Below are 18,132 nucleotides of genomic sequence, written 5' to 3'. Positions count from 1 at the left end.
GCTATACATATTAAGGAATGTACTACAGAATTGACAAAATTTGAATTGTTAGCTATCAGAGATGAAGGAGATGCAGAGTTCAGGGATAAATCTGGTTTCAAACTTGGTGACTAGATAAATAGTAGTATCATTAACAACCATAAGTAAGTCAGAGGGCAGTTATGGATAATATAATGATTTTAGCCATCTTACAGAAATGCTTAACATATACAGAAGCCCATAACTAAGTGGGGTACTTGAAGTGATCCTAAAAAAAAGATGTACAATACTTTGCTACAGTAGTAGGCCTAGAGATCAGAGATCAGATCAGTCGATCAGTCGTGTCCGACTCTTGACGACCCCATGAATCGCAGCATGCCAGGCCTCCCTGTCCATCACCAACTCCCGGAGTTCACTCAGACTCACGTTCATCGAGTCAGTGATGCCATACAGCCATCTCATCCTCTGTCCTCCCCTTCTCCTCTTGCCCCCAATCCCTCCCAGCATCAGAGTCTTTTCCAATGAGTCAACTCTTCGCATGAGGTGGTCAAAGTACTGGAATTTCAGCTTTAGCATAATTCCTTCCGAAGAAATCCCAGGGCTGATCTCCTTCAGAATGGACTGGTTGGATCTCCTTGCAGTCCAAGGGACTCTCAAGAGTCTTCTCCAACACCACAGCTCAAAAGCATCAATTCTTCGGTGCTCAGCCTTCTTCACAGTCCAACTCTCACATCCATACATGACCACATAGCCTTGACCAAACGAACCTTTGTTGGCAAAGTAATGTCTCTGCTTTTGAATATGCTATCTAGGTTGGTCATAACTTTCCTTCCAAGGAGTAAGCGTCTTTTAATTTCATGGCTGCAGTCACCATCTGCAGTGATTTTGGAGCCCCAAAAAATAAAGTCTGACACTGTTTCCACTGTTTCCCCATCTATTTCCCATGAAGTGATGGGACCGGATGCCATGATCTTCGTTTTCTGAATGTTGAGCTTTAAGCCAACTTTTTCACTCTCCACTTTCACTTTCATCAAGAGGCTTTTTAGTTCCTCTTCACTTTCTGCCATAAGGGTGGTGTCATCTGCATATCTGAGGTTATTGATATTTCTCCTGGCAATCTTGATTCCAGCTTGTGTTTCTTCCAGTCCAGTGTTTCTCATGATGTACTCTGCATATAAGTTAAATAAACAAGGTGACAATATACAGCCTTGACGTACTCCTTTTCCTATTTGGAACCAGTCTGTTGTTCCATGTCCAGTTCTAACTGTTGCTTCCTGACCTGCATACAGATTTCTCAAGAGGCAGGTCAGGTGGTCTGGTATTCCCGTCTCTTTCAGAATTTTCCACAGTTTATTGTGATCCACACAGTCAAAGGCTTTGGCATGAGTCCAGCTTGCCTTTATCCCCCTCTGCTGGCCCTAGGCTGAGTAGATAAAAATTTTTACCCAACTTTGAATACATCCTAAACACCACTTCAGACTCCCTCACCCCATGGCCTCTGCCTACTATACTAATCCCCAAGCCTAAGCACCATCTTGGGATATTTTCCCTACTCCTGCTTTCCATCTGCCAAGCATTGTAAGAGACAGTTACAGACTCATACTGCTTTGGACCACTGTGGTAGTCCATGCCATCTGCCTCCAACTGGGCTCTCTCTGTCGCTCTAAAACCTTCATTAACTTTTCTGGTTCACTATCACTCTCTACCACTAACTGTTCCCTCCTCTACCTTGGTCATGTTCCTAAACCCTCTACTCTCAACTTCAATCTCATCAGAAATTACATCAGATTAAATGTGATCATTCAGGCAGAGCAGTTACCATAGTGCCTGGCACATAGAAGTTTCTAAATAAAACACTTACTGTTATGACTGTGAACATCGAATGAATGCTGTAATGTGTTGGATTAAAAGCTCAGACTTTGGAGTCAGACAAACCTAAGTTTGAATCCTGATTCTGACATCAACTAGTTAATGAGTAAGTTGCTAAACCTCTCTGACTCTCAGTTTTCTAATCTTGAAGATGGAAACAATATTTAGTATTAGTATTATCCAAAGTAGTATAATGTAATATTATACTATAGTATAAAATATTATACAGAGTAATATAATAATATACTACAGTATAAAAAATACTATACAAAAGTGCATAATATATAATATAATATTATACAAAGTAGCATAATATTACTACTTTACAGGAATTTCATGAGAATTAAATGAAAATATGTATGTGAAGCCATGTAAAGAATGCCTGTCATAGGAATTCAGTGTTAAGCCACCAGGATTATTATTTTGTTATTTCTATTAAAATATCCACTTATTACTTTTTTTAAAAAAATCATCATCTCCCTTGTAAGAGACCACAGTTTTTAGTGTCATCACCTCAGTAGATTTCCATTTCTTCACAACCTCTTATTCTTGGTTTTTGTTTTGTTTTGTTTTGCCACCTCTAGGCTTTTGGGATCCTAGTTACCCTACCGGTGATTGAACTTGTGTCCCCCTCTTCAATGACTCCTCCTTTGCTTTAAGGAGGCTTCACATTTTGGCAAGAATTTTTGTTCAACCCTTCAAACTAATTATATTAAAATTATATTTCGTTCCTTTTTATTTCCAAACTCCTTCAATACATAGTCTTTTGCCTCCATTTTCTCTGAATATAGTCTCTCCTCAATTTCCTGTAAACTTGTTGCTACCCTCTCATGCGTGCTGCATGCTCAGTTGCTTTAATCATGTTTGACTCTTGGCAACACCATAGACTGTAGCCTGCCGGGCTCCTGAGTCCATGGGATTCTTCAGGCAAGAATACTGGAGTGGTTTGCCATTTCCTTCTCCAGGGGATCTTCCCAACCCAGGGATCAAACCTGAGCGTCCTGTGACTGCTGCACTGAAGGCAGATTCTTTATCACTTAGCCACCAGGGAAGCCTGCTACCCTCTTATTGACCACTTATTGAAATTACTTATTTCATGGTCTCCAATGAACTCCTTGACATATCCAAAGAGACTCTTTCAATTCTCATTTTCTTTGTCCTGTTTTCAGTGTTTGACACTGATAACCCTAAGCTCCATATTATTTCTTTATTTTTCATCTTCATTGATTGCATACATTTTCAAATGTAGAAAAGTACATGGAATGACATAACCAACATATGTATCCTCCATTTAGTTCTATCAAATCTGGCCAGATCAACTTTCAGATTGTGTTTGAAAAAATAAGTATTTCAGATTATAGTTGATATTTCTTTTATGCCCTTCCCCAGTCTCAACCCTCTCCCTTTCTTGAATTTAACAATGATCATGCTCTTTCATATTTATATCTTATTACTATTACACGTATGTAGCCATAAGCAATATATAATCTTTTCAAGCTTTATATAAATGGTATACTGTACATGTTTTATAATTTTTTCTTTATGCTCAATATCATATTCTTGAGATTTAACTCTGTTTATACATGTTGCTTGAGTTATTCATTTTAATTCCAAAATAATATTCAGTTTCATGAATACCAGGGTTCATTTTTTCATTCAACTCCTGATGGACATTTAATTTGTTTCCTTTTTTTTTTTTTTGAGATTGCCAATCATGCTGCAATGAGCATTATTTTACATGTATCCTTATGCACAAAGATTAGAATTTTGCCCAGGTCTATAGCTAGAAATAGAATTTCTGGGTTGAAGGGTATTATACAATGTCAAATGGCTCTTCATAGCAGTTCTATCAGCCTCAGAGTTCTATCTGTTCTACATTCTCAACAACACTTGGTGTTGTCTGAATTTTTACATTTTTGTCAAACCAATGATTGTGTAATAGTATCTCATAGCTTAAAATTAAAAAAAAAAAACTTATTGGGTTATAATTGATTTACAATATTGTGTTACTTTCAGGTGTACAATGAAGTGAATCTGTTATACAAATACATATATCCACTCTTTTTTAGATTCTTTTCCAATATAGGCCATTACAGAGTACTGAGTAGAGTTCCCTGTGCTCTACAGTAGGTCCTTATTAGCTAGCTGTGTTATGTATAGTAGTGTGTATGTATCAATCCCAATCTTCCGATTTATCCTTACTGGCCCCCCCATAACAATAAGTTTATTTTCTATACCTGTAACTCTATTTTCTATACCTGTAACTCTATCTATTTTTGTAGATAACTTCATTTGCAGCTTTCTTCTGGATTCCACATATAAACATATCATACGACATTTGCCTTTCTCTGTCTGACTCACTTCACTTGGTATGAGAATCTCTAGGTCCATCCATGTTGCTGTAATGGTTTGAATTTTTAATTTCCCTGAGTAGTAATGAGGTGAATCATCCTTTCATTTCTTTTTGTCCTTTCATATCCTTTGGATATCCTTGATTATGAATTGCTTAGTCATTTATTCATTTATTTATTTTGGGCTGTGTCGGGTCTTCGTTGCTGCATGAGCTTTTCTCTAGCTTTGGCAAGTTAGGGCTACACTCCAGCGGCAGTGTGCAGGCTTCTCACTGAGGTGGCTTCTCTTGTCTCAGGGCATGGGTTTTAGGGCGCAAGGGCTTCAGTAGTTGCAGCTCCTGGGCTCTAGATCACAGGCTCAGTAGGTGTGGCACAGACTTAGTTGCTCCACAGCGTGTGGAATCTTCTTTGACCAAGGATCGAACCTGAGTCTCTAGCATTGGCAAGTAGATTCTTTACCACTGAACCACCAGGGAAGCCCCTTTATTCATATATTTTGTCAGTTTTTGTTTGTCTTGTTTTTCTGGGGGAGGGCATGCCCCATGCAAGGCATTTGTGATCTTAGTTCCCCAGCCAGGGAGCAAACCCATGCGCCCTGCACTGAAAGCGTGGAGTCTCAACTACGGGCTCTCCAGGGAAGTCCCTGTCAGTTTTTCTACAAGGTTTCTTTCGTTTTTCCTCACTGATTTGTAGAGGTTCTTATACATTCAAGATACAAATTCATTTATTCATTTAATCAATATTTTTCTAGGATCTACTTTGTTCTAGGAATGGTTCTAGGTGCTGGGAATTCAAAAATGTAAGAACTCCTGCCCTTCCAGAACTCACATTCTGATAGGGGAAGGTAAACAATAAATGAAATTGATAAGTAAAATAAATTAATGAATAGTGAAAAATCTTCAGGAGAAAAAATAAACAGGAAGGAGAGATAGGGAGTATGTGTGTATGGAAATGGGAAAGGAAATTGTTGAACTGCAATTTTTAAAAAACCTTTATAAAATTTAAAATGTCTCTGCAAGGATTTAGACACCAGCTAGGGTCTAAAGCCGGAGAAGGCAATGGCACCCCACTCCAGTACTCTTGCCTGGAAAATCCCATGGATGGAGGAGCCTGGTAGGCTGCAGTCCATGGGGTCGCTAAGAGTCCGACACGACTGAGCAACTTCACTTTCACTTTTCACTTTCATGCATTGGAGAAGGAAATGGCAACCTACTCCAGTGTTCTTGCCTGGAGAATCCCAGGGACGGGGGAGCCTGGTGGGCTTCCGTCTATGGGCTCGCACAGAGTCGGACACGACTGAAGTGACTTAGCAGCAGCAGCAGCAGCAGTAGCATAGGGTCTTGAACAAAAGAATCAGTTCAGTTCAATTCAGTCGCTCAGTTGTGTCCGACTCTTTGCGACCCCATGAATCACAGCAGGCCAGGCCTCCCTGTCCATCACCAACTCCTGGAGTTTACTGAAACTCATGTCCATCAAGTCAGTGATGCCATCCAGCCATCTCATCCTCTGCCGTCCCCTTCTCCTCCTGCCCCTAATCCCTCCCAGCATCAGGGTCTTTTCCAATGAGTCAACACTTTACATGAGGTGGTCAAAGTACTGGAGTTTCAGCTTTAGCATCATTCCTTCCAAAGAAATCCCAGGGCTGATCTCCTTCAGAATGGACTTGTTGGATCTCCTTGCAGTCCAAGGGACTCTCAAGAGTCTTCTCCAACACCACAGTTCAAAAGCATCAATTCTTCGGCGCTCAGCTTTCTTCACAGTCCAACTCTCACATCCATAGGTGACCACTGAACAAAAGAATAACACAACTGAAACATTACTCTAGGAAGAATATTCTTATGCCTGTCAACAGAGTAAAATGGTCAAATGAGATATCACAAGGGCTTACACTCCAGTGATGGCAGTGTGAATGGCAAGAAAACAAAGAATCTAAAAGTAATTCCAAAGAACATATTAATAAGACTTGTTGGCTGATTGGATACGGAGCAATCAGGAGAGAGGAAGCAAGCATATGGGGCTTCCCAAGTGCATGCGTGCTAAGTCACTTCAGTAGTGTCCGACTCTCTGCAACCCTATGGACTCTAGCTTGCCAGGCTTCTCTGTCCACTGGGATTCTCCAGGCAAGAATACTGGATTGGGTTGCCATGCCCTTCTCCAGGGGATCTTCTCGACCCAGGGATCAAACCCCCGTCTCTTACATCTTCTGCTTTCGCAGGTGGGTTCGTTACCACTAGCGCCGCCTGGCAATGCAGGAGACACAAGCAAGCACATGGCTTTGAAATGTCAAACCTGCATCGCGGTGTGAAATAACCGTGGGTTTTTGTCATCCAATGCTTTCCTAACAATGAGTTATATTAGGCAAGGGATGTGGGCCAGGGATAATATATTTGGTGTTTGCCTGCTTACAAGTGAGCTTAAAGGGGGACAGAGAAAGCAAAGGTATGATCTCTGGGGATTTTTCCGATTTAGGGTGTGGAAGGATGGAGTGAGGTGGGAGGACATCTGAGTAGTAGGATAACCAGCATGGTCCATTCTGTTAACCATAATAAGGATATTTTGAATGGAGGATATGGGTCCTAGTGGCCCCAACACCTTTGAGTTATTTGATGGGTATGACTGTACTTTGTTTCTATTGCAACCTTCAAAATCCCCAAAACAAGTCTGGCGTCACAGACAGCCTTGAAAGCTTATCCCTTGCTGGACGTGGGGGAGACGCCCCCAGTCCGTCGAGTTGGCCTGCAGTTCCACAGGTTGGCCGCAGGGGGCGGAATCTGCGGCGGCCTGGAAAACTGGCGGGGGTGGGAGGCGCCGCTCTCTCTCGGGTCAGGCTCCCGGCTCCCGGCTCTGGGCTCCAGGCTGCGGGCTGCCCGCGCCCAACACGGAGCTGTTTCTCTAAGGACGCGCAGCCGAGGCTAAGGGGTGTGAGGACGCGGGAGGCAGTATCGTCGGATCAGCCCGCAGTCCGCAGTCCCGCCGAGCCTGGAAGCCGCCGGGATGGAGCCGCCGCTCCCGATTGGAGCCCAGCCCCTTACCGTATCCGCCTGAGAGAAGGGGGAGGGGAGGCCGCGCAGGGCGGGGGTGGGGGTCCGCGGGACTGCGGATCGCGGCGGAGGGGCGGCTAGGGGGCAATCGGGCTCCGAAACCCAGCCGAGCGGGAGAGGGGGGCCGGCGCGGGAGGCGCTGCCTCGGACGCTGGGGAGGAAGGGTGGGCAGAGGGGCAGGAGCCTCTCGCCGCCCTGCACCGCGGGTCCCCTCCTGGGCCGCGCTTGTAGAGAAGACCCTTGACTAGCGCCCGCATACTATCGAGGGTATGGAGATGAAGGGTCCTCTCCGGGAGCCCTGCGCGCTGACCCTAGTCCAGAGGAACGGGCAGTATGAGTAAGTAACCACCTGATACCCACAAAGGAGGGGAGCCTGCCATTACCTCCCAACCCCAAACCGCGACAAGCCACGCACCCTCCTCCCACTGAGGCCACGTGGGCAACAGGTTCGGCCCGGGTGTGAAGTGCCAGTGCTCTAACCACCCGGCTTTCTCCCCAAGTTTGCTCCTGGCCTGTGGCTCAGGAAAGGGCTTCAATGGGCAGGCAAGCAGGAAGCCTGGGTTCTTAGTTCCTGCCCTGCAACTGACATGGGTTGTGTAATCCTGGGCTGGTCAATAAAGCTTTCTGGGCCTTAGTGTCCTCATCAGTTTAATAAAAACATGAACTGCCTTACCTTATAGCCTTTGGAGTTATAACTGGGAGAATAATAAATACGAAAGTGGTTTACAAAGAAGTAAAAGTGCTGTAGAAATGCTTCATTGTTAACCTTCTCTTAATCTCATTCAACTGGTTCCTCCAGTCTCCCCACCCCTTTATTCCATTTGCTTGAAGGCATATTCATTAATTCAGTCATGATTTTGTGTAGGCCAGTAACTGCTTCACTTACTGACTTGACTATTAGAAAAAGTAATGACATGTGTAGAAATGTAAACGACTTTTGGCCTTTCATCAGGGTGTGTTACCTTCCACTCTGCCTTGGACAGTTTGATCAAAAGGTTTTGATAAGCCATCACTATGGCTGCTGATCTCACTTCTTTGCCACTAATGCTTCATCTAAAGTATCTCTGATGACTATCCTATATAGGTAGGTCCCTATCCCCTTATGCCCCAGCCACCGCCCCTGGTTGTTGGCTGGTTTCTTGACATCAGTGAAGAATTGTCAGTCACTTAAATCCTGCCATCCCCCAACAATGGATTCTGCTTAAAAACAATTTTTCTCAGCCCCTGCGTTTAGATTGTCCAGATTCAATCTTTGTCTATGCTGTCTAGTTTACAGAGAAGAAATTTCCATTAGCCTAGCCTGCCCTATTCTGAAACTCTTGGTGCCATTCAAACTGGATGTCAGCTGGTTCTATGGAAGTAGCTCTTCCCTAGATTCTGCTTGGTCAGTTCTGTTGATGTGATAAGTTCGTATTTTTCCCAGATTTCATCAAACTGGAAGACCAGTTTAATGAAAGTAAATTCAACAGAAAAGTGAATTGAAAAGTGGAACACCAGTACCACTTCCAAAAGCAAGAATAGAATGGGAAGATGTGAACCTTGGGCAAACCATTAAATTTTTTGTGCCTCAGTTTCCTCTTCTTTAAATTATGAGGATTAAATAAAAATAGCTACAGTGCTGAGATGACCACATCTCAGGATCTGTTCCCTTGGTTCTGTAGGTTTGGAACTGTTCGGCTGATAAGGGAACAAGCAGCTGGCCTTGAGAGAAACACCTCTTTCTATCTGGTCTCATGTACTGGAAACACATTTAAACTTGCAATGGTAGCTCTCTTGATTATTTTTGTCTTCCCCCCTAGAGAAATCAAATTCTATGTTACAGTTCTGTATAAGTTATGAGTATAGCACAAGTCACACTCAATGGCTTGATGTGTGTCAGGTACTCTTCTAAGCACTTGCATGAATTAGTTCATTTAACTCTCATGTAAGGATTGCTGTGAAATTGTAATATTATCATCGTCATCCCCTTTTTCTTGGTGTAGAAATGGAGGTTTAGAGAGGTTAAGTCATTTGTTCACAGTCAGGAAGTAGCATAGCTGAGATTTAAAGGCATGTAACATCTCAGAATTAGATCATATTTGAGAAGTTTCTTTTGAAATCATTTATTAGAGACACTACATTATTGGTCTATATAATCCTTGTCTCTTGGGTGCCTTCTTTAGTTTTGTAGTTCCTGCTGTTAACCATAGGAGAAATTTACTTGAGAGACTAAAATTACAATTGAAAACGATTTTATTGCACACAAGGACTCAAACACTGACGTTCTTTTTTTTCAAGGTAAATAGATTATGATGCAACCTGTTGTTTCATCTTTAACCTTCCTTAAACAAATCAGAGTATTTCCTAGGGAAATATTTGTGGACTTGACTTGATTTCCCAGTTTATGTTTTTTGGTTTTTTTGGGGGGGCGGTCACATTTCTTTTTTAAATTGATATTTATAACATTATGTTAGTTTCAGGTATACAATATAATGACTTGATATTTGTATATACTATGAAATGATCACCACCATAAGTCTTATTAACATTCATCACCACACATTGTTAACAATTTTTTTCTTTGTTTCTGTTTTTGTGCCACGTGGTATGTGGGATCTTGTTTCCGGGGCTAGGGATTGAACCTGCACCCCCTGTATTGGAGGCATAGAGTCTTAACCACTGAATTGCCAGGGAAGTTCCTTCAACATTTTTTTTCTTTTGATGAGAACTTTTAAGACATATTTTCTTAACAACTTTCAAATATACAGTACATTATTATTAACTATAGTCATCATGCTATACATTACAGCCCCAGGACTTAACTATTTTCTAACTGGACATTTGTACCTATTGACCTCCTTCACCCATTTCACCCACACACCCCCATCCTCTGCCTCTAACAACTACCAATCTGTTCTCCATGTCTTTGAGTTCAGTATTTTTGGTTTTTGTTTTTCTGTTTCACACATGAGATCATATGGTATTTGTCTTTCTCTGTCTGACTTCTTTCACTTAGCATAATGCTCTCAAGGTCCATCCGTGTTGTCTGTTTTGTGTTGGTTTTTAACAAGACAATCCAGTTGAAACTTTACTGTTGATGTTCAACATCATTTCTGTATTACTTTACTTGGGAATTACATTGGTTTGTGTTCATTTTCCTTAAAGTAAGCTCTTTCTCGTTGACCATTGCTTTGTCCTTCTTATCTAGTTTCTGGTCTACATCTGGGTTTATAGGACTGTACTCAACTCATGAACTTTGCAGTTTGAGAAGGACCTTCCCCCATACTCTTCTTTCTAATCACGTTAAACTATAAATCCCTGAAAGTTAGGCAAGTAGAATCAGAGCAGAAAAATGGCACTAATATTTTTATCTCCCTTAGTTCTATCTAAGCATTTCTTTCCCCCAAGTTACCCCTTCAAAGTTAACCAATTTGAAAAAAAATTCAAAAAGCTAAAATGACAAGCCCCCAAAAGACAACAAAATAGAAATCAAGCCCTTCTAAAGAATGACTTCTAAGGTCAAAAGTTGACCACATATGTTTAGAAATTCACCTCTCTTTGTAGCTTAATTAAATGTTTATTCAACTAAAGTTATTGATCATCTATTAGGTAAGAGACAAAACTGAATATGATAGGGTCTTTGCTTTCATGGAGTTCAAATCTGAGGGATTCATATGTAGTTTTTTGTATGTATGTATATAGTTATATATGTAACTATAATGGAGTCTGTTAAGTGCTATGTTTGAGGGACACGCAAAGGCATGAGGCCACTAGTTCTGCCTGAGGTTACTTGGGAGGAGTTTCACAGAGGAGTTGATAGTTTGAGCTAGGTCTCAGGGAAGGAAAGAATAGTGCTCCTGGCTCAAAGAACCACCTGAAGAGTGATTTGGGGGAAGTTAGGAGATGTTCAGGATGACCTTTTACCAGTAGGTTACACCTTGATTCTGGACCACTAAGATTAAGTAGTAAGTGAAAATTAATATTTCAGGAATACATAGGAATTTGGAAGTCTTGTATTTCATACTGAGGGGCAAAGTTCAGTTATGCTTACCAGAAATACTAGCATTAAATTGTAAACCATGATGAAAACACAGGGATATAAAAGCAATCTGGTTGTGATATCTGCTACCTCATTGGTCACTGGATTATTTTGACTAATGCAGCTGGCTGGGCATCTCCTCTTACTTCTCCGTGAACCTGTATACTTATTTGAAAAGATAGAATCATTCTTTGATAAAAGCCATGGGAATAAAATCAGAAAGCTAATTGATGAAATTTATAATCCATTTATTCAACAAACGTGAGGGACTGCTACATGCCAGGTGTTGTACTAGGTGCTAGAAATACTGTGGTGAAAAGACAGCCATAGTCCCTTCTCTCATGGTCTTCACACCTAACTGTTAGTTCTTCACTCTGGTATGCGTAAGCTGAAGGTGTGTGTACTATATCTCATGCTCTTAAAATTGTAAACTGTTTTTAGGACATAGACTGTGTTCTCCATGGCATTGAACTGTGGGTATTCAGGTACTGATCATCACTAACATCCTTTTAGACCTAAAGCAATATCTACCATGATTCTCAGATCCAGGTAACAAGATCCAACAAGTCTAATAAATACAGACTAGATTTGTATAACAATACAGCAATGTATTTTGTTGTTAAATTTTTTTTTTTTTAGTTTTTTAGTATCTATTCGTTGATGCATTCTTCTGTTTCCTAGGCTAATAATCCAGTTGCACAAGAAGGAACAGCGTGTTCAAGATATCATTCCTATAAATAGCCACTTTAGATGTGTTCAAGGTACTAGCTTTAATTGCTTAGTTAGTTTTATAATGTTTTTTTCTTTGGTCGTTATCATTGTATAATATACATACTTAAATTTGTCACTGCACATAAAATGAAATGCATTACCCTCTGTAAATAATCTACCATTGAGAAGATGATAAATTCTTTGTCTAAGAGTACTGAAGGATTATATTGAAATATATATATTCTCACCTGCCACCCTGGCTGGGGTTAGAGATAGATGTGGTCTGTTACCTATGTAGGTAGTCTTTTATGCTGATGAACCTATATGTAGATTTTAATCACATTCTTGGGCTTAACTGATAAACTGCTCATTGTAAACTATCAAGGTCATTTCGATTCACATGCGTTCAGCACTTTCTCCCCACACTATTTGAAATTAAAACATTTGGCAACATGTCTTGCCAGATTGTAGTACCTTACATTCAATTGTGCTGATTCTCAAACCTTGACATTGGTGAATCATAAGAAAATCGACTCTGGGGAGGAAATACTTGGCTTCCTGCCTTCAAATTTGGGGAAAGGGAACAGAAAATCTGTTGTTTCATCTGCTACAATGAGACTCAAAAATTGGGAGGTTTGTGTAGGAGGTGTTGCTTCTGTCATTTCACATTGCCCTAGAAAGGAAATTGATTATTAGAGAACAAATGCATTATGTTTCCAGTGGCTCCATTGGCTTATCCGACAGGCATTCTGTGTCAGCTACAGCTTCTTGGAAAACTTGAATCCTGCCTTGCATAAATTCTTTCTTAAACTACATGCAACTTTTTTGATCACAAAAGTAATATATGTACTGTAAAAAGTTGGGAAAGAACAGAAAATTATAAAGGAAATAAGTAAACTCACGTCCTTCAGAGATAAATACCTAACATTTTCCTTTTTTCTACACATGTAACTTTTAGGGTTGGTGGAGCTCATATGTATGTGTTTTTTGTCCGTTCTATTTGCTATCATGTTTTGAGTGCTTTTACATGCTATTAATAGTTGTATACTATTCAATTTTATGAGTGACCTCTACTGTAGTTATTCCCTGTGTTTGACATTTGAGTTATTTTTTGTTAGTATAAATAATGAATCTTCCTGCATGTCTCTTACTTCCTTAGAATTTATTCCTATAAGTAGAAATACTAAGTGGGCATGACTTTTTAAGAGAGCATATATTAAGAATTAAAAATACCCACTGTGAATAGAATCCATATTGTGTAGTAGAATGAAATCTTTTATTTAGCCTGCCCTGTGTAAGAGAGACATTGAAGGAGGCACCTGCGTGCTGAAATAAGTTACTGTGGTCACCTCATTTCTGATAGCATAGTGCTTTTTGTTACATACTCAGCCCTTTAAGGAGGAGAAAAGCCAAAGACAATGATGTTAGTATCTTGTTGACCCTATACCTTCTTTGTGCTACTTCTAGAATCTCTTTTACCCTGTTTCTCTTGGTATTGTCTTTAATAAGAAATAGATGGCAGATTGCTAGGTTGGAATCTAGGAAAATTTGTGTGCATGCACATAGTAATCCTCACGACAAAAGGAACAGATACCTCCTTGAGTTTTCACATCCTTTCTGTTTCCCAACCTGTACACCTATTTTGAAAAATCTATGAGTACTTGGGTTTTAAAGAATTAAAGTTACCAAAGAGCAGTTGTGAACTAATATCTCTGTCTTGAAGCACTGTTGTCCCTTACTTCATTCATCATGCTAGTAAAAGTATTGAGACTATTCTCTAATATTAGACAACTTGGGGCATCCGGAGAAGGCAATGGCACCCCACTCCAGCACACTTGCCTGGAAAATCCCATGGACAGAGGAGCCCGGTAGGCTGCAGTCCATGGGGTCGCTAAGAGTCAGACACGACTGAGCGACTTCACTTCGGACACGACTAAGAGACTTCACTTTCACTTTTCACTTTCATGCATTGGAGAAGGAAATGGCAACCCACTCCAATGTTCTTGCCTGGAGAATCCCAGGGACGGGGGAGCCTGGTGGGCTGCCGTCTCTGGGGTCGCACAGAGTCGGACACGACTGAAGCGACTTAGCAGCAGTAGCAGCAGCAGGGGCATTATCAGTTCTTCTGTTGTGCCTGAGTAATGGAGCCAAATTACAATCCAGGCAAGTGAGGGAGCTAGAAAAGGTTGAGATTACTCCTGGCCGAGGTGGATCCAGACTCATCCCAAGGAGTCAGTGCCTGCGTGCTCAGTTGCTCTTTACGACCCTAGACTGCAACCTGCCAGGCTCTGTCCGTGGAATTTTCCAGGCAAGAATACTGGTGTGGGTTGCCATTTCCTCCTCCAGGAAGGAGTCAGTACCCAGAGGGAGTACCCGGAGTTTAACCAGCCAGGAGGGTCTGACAGGTGCCAATGGCCAAATCCAGGGAAGTCCAAGAGGAAGTGATGAGTTGGATCTAGACACTAGAGGTAAGGGAGGAAGTCTAGGTGAGCCATGGAGAGAAAATAGAACTTTGAACTTGACCTGTTTTATACTTGTTGGGTGTGGTAAGCCTTGGACCCACAACTGTTAATGGTAGCCTGAAGATAACTTCAAGTATTCTCTGTTCCTGTGTGGGGCAGGGGTGGAGGTAATGAGGTCATTGGAAATTTTTCAGAGACTAGATTTGAGTTAAGAAAGTAATTTACCTCTAGGCTTTTGGGGTCACTTTCTTGGCTTTTTATAAGAATTATCTAAATGATACAGTTAGATTATATTAAGTTAGTGTGTTATAGTTGAGGGGAATTAAACTCACTTTCACTTGAATTAACATGTTATATTCCCTACTATTGTCATTGCTTGATTTGCTTTGAGGGATTCCATGTGATTACTTGTTCAATGCATTTTTGTTTTAGTTGAATTGCTTATAATCTTTAGGACACAGTGCTATTAAAATCCCCTTTTAAAAGTGCTAAACAAAAAAGCAAAGGATTTTTTTTAATGTGTTCTAAAACCTAGGAGTGGTGATTGAAACAAGTAGTTAGGTGTGTACTTCTGTGGGTTATAATGAATGGTTTTCTCTTCCCTGATCCTATTCTTCTTTTCCTTTAGAAGCGGAAGAAACTCTTTTAATTGACATAGCTTCAAACAGTAAGTATCTTTCTGAATGGAGTTGATTTTCATTCAACAAATATGTACTTGAAGACCCACTGTATGTAAGACACCTTTTTTGCACAACTTTTATCTTACCATTTTATCCTGTATTCTCTATTTTCATAATGCAGCCATACAAATTAGTATTGCCTCCCCAAAACACTTAGCCTAAGCTTAAGAAAAAGCAGGTGGCTGGCAAGAGTCTTTAAAAAGTTGAAAACATGATCTGCTTTTCTGATGCTGAACTTCTTTGAGATACTAGTTTTTTGTTGCTATCAGTTAAGTCATTCCTGTGGAGTAGGAAATTGTAGGAAGGGTCATAGAGTGTTTAAGGCACAAAAGGTTTATGAGGTTTTTTTAACTACTGATATGTTTTAAGCTTTTTTCTCCTACCTACTTTTGATTTTTACATGTTAAATCATAATGTTTTCCTTAGTTTATTATATTATTTGGGAGGCTACAGAGTTCCTTTTGTACCAGGGAAATCTTTTTTTTCCTTAAAATAATTTTGGTCTTTTATTTAAGACCATCTTCTCAAGGCATTTCTTTATCAGAGAGAACACGGTCTTCCTTCTCACTGTTTCCATTCTCACATTTTTTATCTGTCTGAAACAAATCATCTTAGACTTTCTGTGCAAGCTGTTCTCCATTTATCATCTAAAATTGTGCTTTGTTAACATGGGGAGGGAAAAATGGGCACTTGAATGCTACTGTATCTACTCTGTGGTTGCCATGGGAAAAAGTATGTGACGACACGAATCCAAATCAAATGGGGTGCTTTATCTCTTGGTTGAGTCCTTGGATGCCTGGGACTTGGCCCTTAGCTTGGGGCTATCAGTTCATACATAATTTTGCTTAGACATAGTCCCCGTCCTTGGCACTATTGTTTTGTATTACACAGTTTAGGTACTTCTTCTGATTTGGATTTTATTATTCTTTCCTTTGGTCATAAATTTTGGAAGTCTTAAGGGCTGATCCTAAAAGCTAAGCACATCCAACTTCTAGCTTCTACTGCAGATATCCAGGAGAGCAAGTAACCTAATATCTATGTCTTACTGTACTTAAAAAGGAGAAGGCAAGAGCAATACTAATAAAGCAGAATGTGAGCAAAGTTTGTTCAGCAGTGACTCACATTGGTGCAGAAATCTTCTGAAATTAGATACCTAAATGTCCTGTTCTTAGTATGGAAATAGGTATTTCCATAGCTGAAATGTTAAACTGAGCTGTGCCTTTTCTCTTACAAACACCTAATTTATGGCATTGGTTTAGTTAGCCTCTCCTACATGGAAATTAACCATGTGTTGCTGTGTCCAGAATTTAAGTTACTAGATTATATGGGAAGGAGTTAAGTAACCACTTGAATAAAATGCTTCATTTCTGCCTATTTATTAACATTTGTACTGAAACTAGATTTTGTCTTGATCCTTAGGCTTCACATATAAACCTTTAGAGCATAAAATATGTTGCTGGAGAAGACCTTGGGTTTGTTAAGCAAGGCTGATTTTACTGAAACTTTGTGTTTTCACACTGTCTGGATGTTGGTATTAAACATTTTAAAATATTTTTTCTGATTATAGAGATAATACATCCTTCATTATGTACAATTTGTAAAGTTCAGGAAAGTTTAAAGTATAAATTAAAATTACACTCCTGTGACCTAGAGATCACCACTGTAATTAACATTTTTATGTATCTCCTTCCAGTCCTTTACTTATATTTTTACATAATTGGAATCCTAATATATAGTTTTTATCCTGCATTTTCATTTAACAGATATTGTGACCTTTCTCATATCATTTAAAATAGTTTAAAAATATGATTTTTAATGGCTAACATTTCACCATAGATATGCACCAAATTTTGTTAATTTAACTCTTTTGTAAAATTAAGTCACTGTCAAGGAACATGGTATATCTCTTTTTACTTACCGAGGTTCTCTTTATATCTCTCAGTAACATATTGTGGTTTCTTCATAGATAGCAAATATTTGTAGGTTAAATATTTTTTGATGGATTTTTTTGCTGCTATTGTCAGTGGAACTTTTTTGGGGGGAAGCTTTTTCTCTTCTGTTGCTTACTACTAGTATACAGAGCAGCTGTTGACTTTTAGATATTTATCTTTTATCCAGCCACTTTACGGAATTTTATTTTGGGGGAGCCTTTTATTTTCTTTTTTGGTTTTGATAGCCCTAGTCATCTGCAAATAATAGTTTTGTGTCTTTCTAGTAGCTATACCTGGAGAAGGTAATGGCAACCCACTCCAGTACTCTTGCCTGGGAAATCCCATGGACAGAGGAGCCTGGTAGGCTAGTTCATGGGGTCACGAAGAGTCGGACCTGACCAAGAGAATTCACTTTCACTTTTCACTTTCATGCAATGGAGAAGGAAATGGCAACCCACTCCAGTGTTCTTGCCTGGAGAATCCCAGGGACGGGGGAGCCTGGTGGGCTGCCGTCTATGGGCTCGCACAGAGTCGGACACAACTGAAGCGACTTAGCAGCAGCAGCAGTAGCTATTAGTTTTGATTCCTATCTCATTACACCAACAAGAATTTGGAGGTCAACATTAAATGATGATGATGATGATGATGACATTTTATGTTTAGCTCCTGATTCCAGTGAGAATGCCTCAAGTGGTGCTTCACTGTTGAGGACATTATTGCTTATTGATTTTATAGTTTTATCTTAAAAAATGTTAAGAAACTGCATATATTTCACATTTGTATGAGTTTATTTAAGTTTTTTGGCCATGGCATATGGGCATGTGGGATTCTAGATCCCCAACCGGGGATTGAACCCACGCCCCCTGCAGTGGAAGCACGGAGTCTCAACAACTGGACCACCAGGGAAGTCCTTTGTGTTTTTAAAATGATGAATACATATTAAATTTTATCAAATGTCTTTTTAGTATGTATAGAGATGATTCTATTGTTCTTCCTTATTTGACCTATTGATGGACAGTATGATACTAATTCCTTAATACTGAGCCCTCTTTTATTCATTCTTCAACAAATATTTGTAGAGTGCCTTCTA

At 40.1% G+C, this 18,132-nt stretch overlaps 1 protein-coding gene across 4 annotated transcripts in view; it reads left to right on the top strand.

The window, feature by feature from the left end:
• The first annotated feature begins 6,994 nt into the window (after nucleotides 1-6,994).
• The window catches only part of OCRL (OCRL, inositol polyphosphate-5-phosphatase), a 51,804-nt gene continuing 40,666 nt past the window's right edge, over nucleotides 6,995-18,132 (top strand). For 2 of the 4 annotated variants that reach the window (XM_027533037.1, XM_027533034.1), the window contains exons 1-4: nucleotides 6,995-7,232; nucleotides 7,498-7,577; nucleotides 11,940-12,019; nucleotides 15,060-15,098. In XM_027533037.1, the coding sequence (XP_027388838.1) occupies nucleotides 7,194-7,232; nucleotides 7,498-7,577; nucleotides 11,940-12,019; nucleotides 15,060-15,098 (238 nt within the window). In that variant the 5' untranslated portion in view covers nucleotides 6,995-7,193. Of the gene's footprint in view, nucleotides 7,233-7,497; nucleotides 7,578-11,939; nucleotides 12,020-15,059; nucleotides 15,099-18,132 lie in introns of those variants that run through there. The other 2 variants (XM_027533036.1, XM_027533038.1) reach the window with 2 other exon arrangements.

The sequence above is a fragment of the Bos indicus x Bos taurus genome, chromosome X (genome assembly GCF_003369695.1).
Source record: "Bos indicus x Bos taurus breed Angus x Brahman F1 hybrid chromosome X, Bos_hybrid_MaternalHap_v2.0, whole genome shotgun sequence".
Classification (NCBI taxonomy): domain Eukaryota; kingdom Metazoa; phylum Chordata; class Mammalia; order Artiodactyla; family Bovidae; genus Bos; species Bos indicus x Bos taurus.
This window is presented reverse-complemented; position numbering and strand designations above follow the sequence as displayed.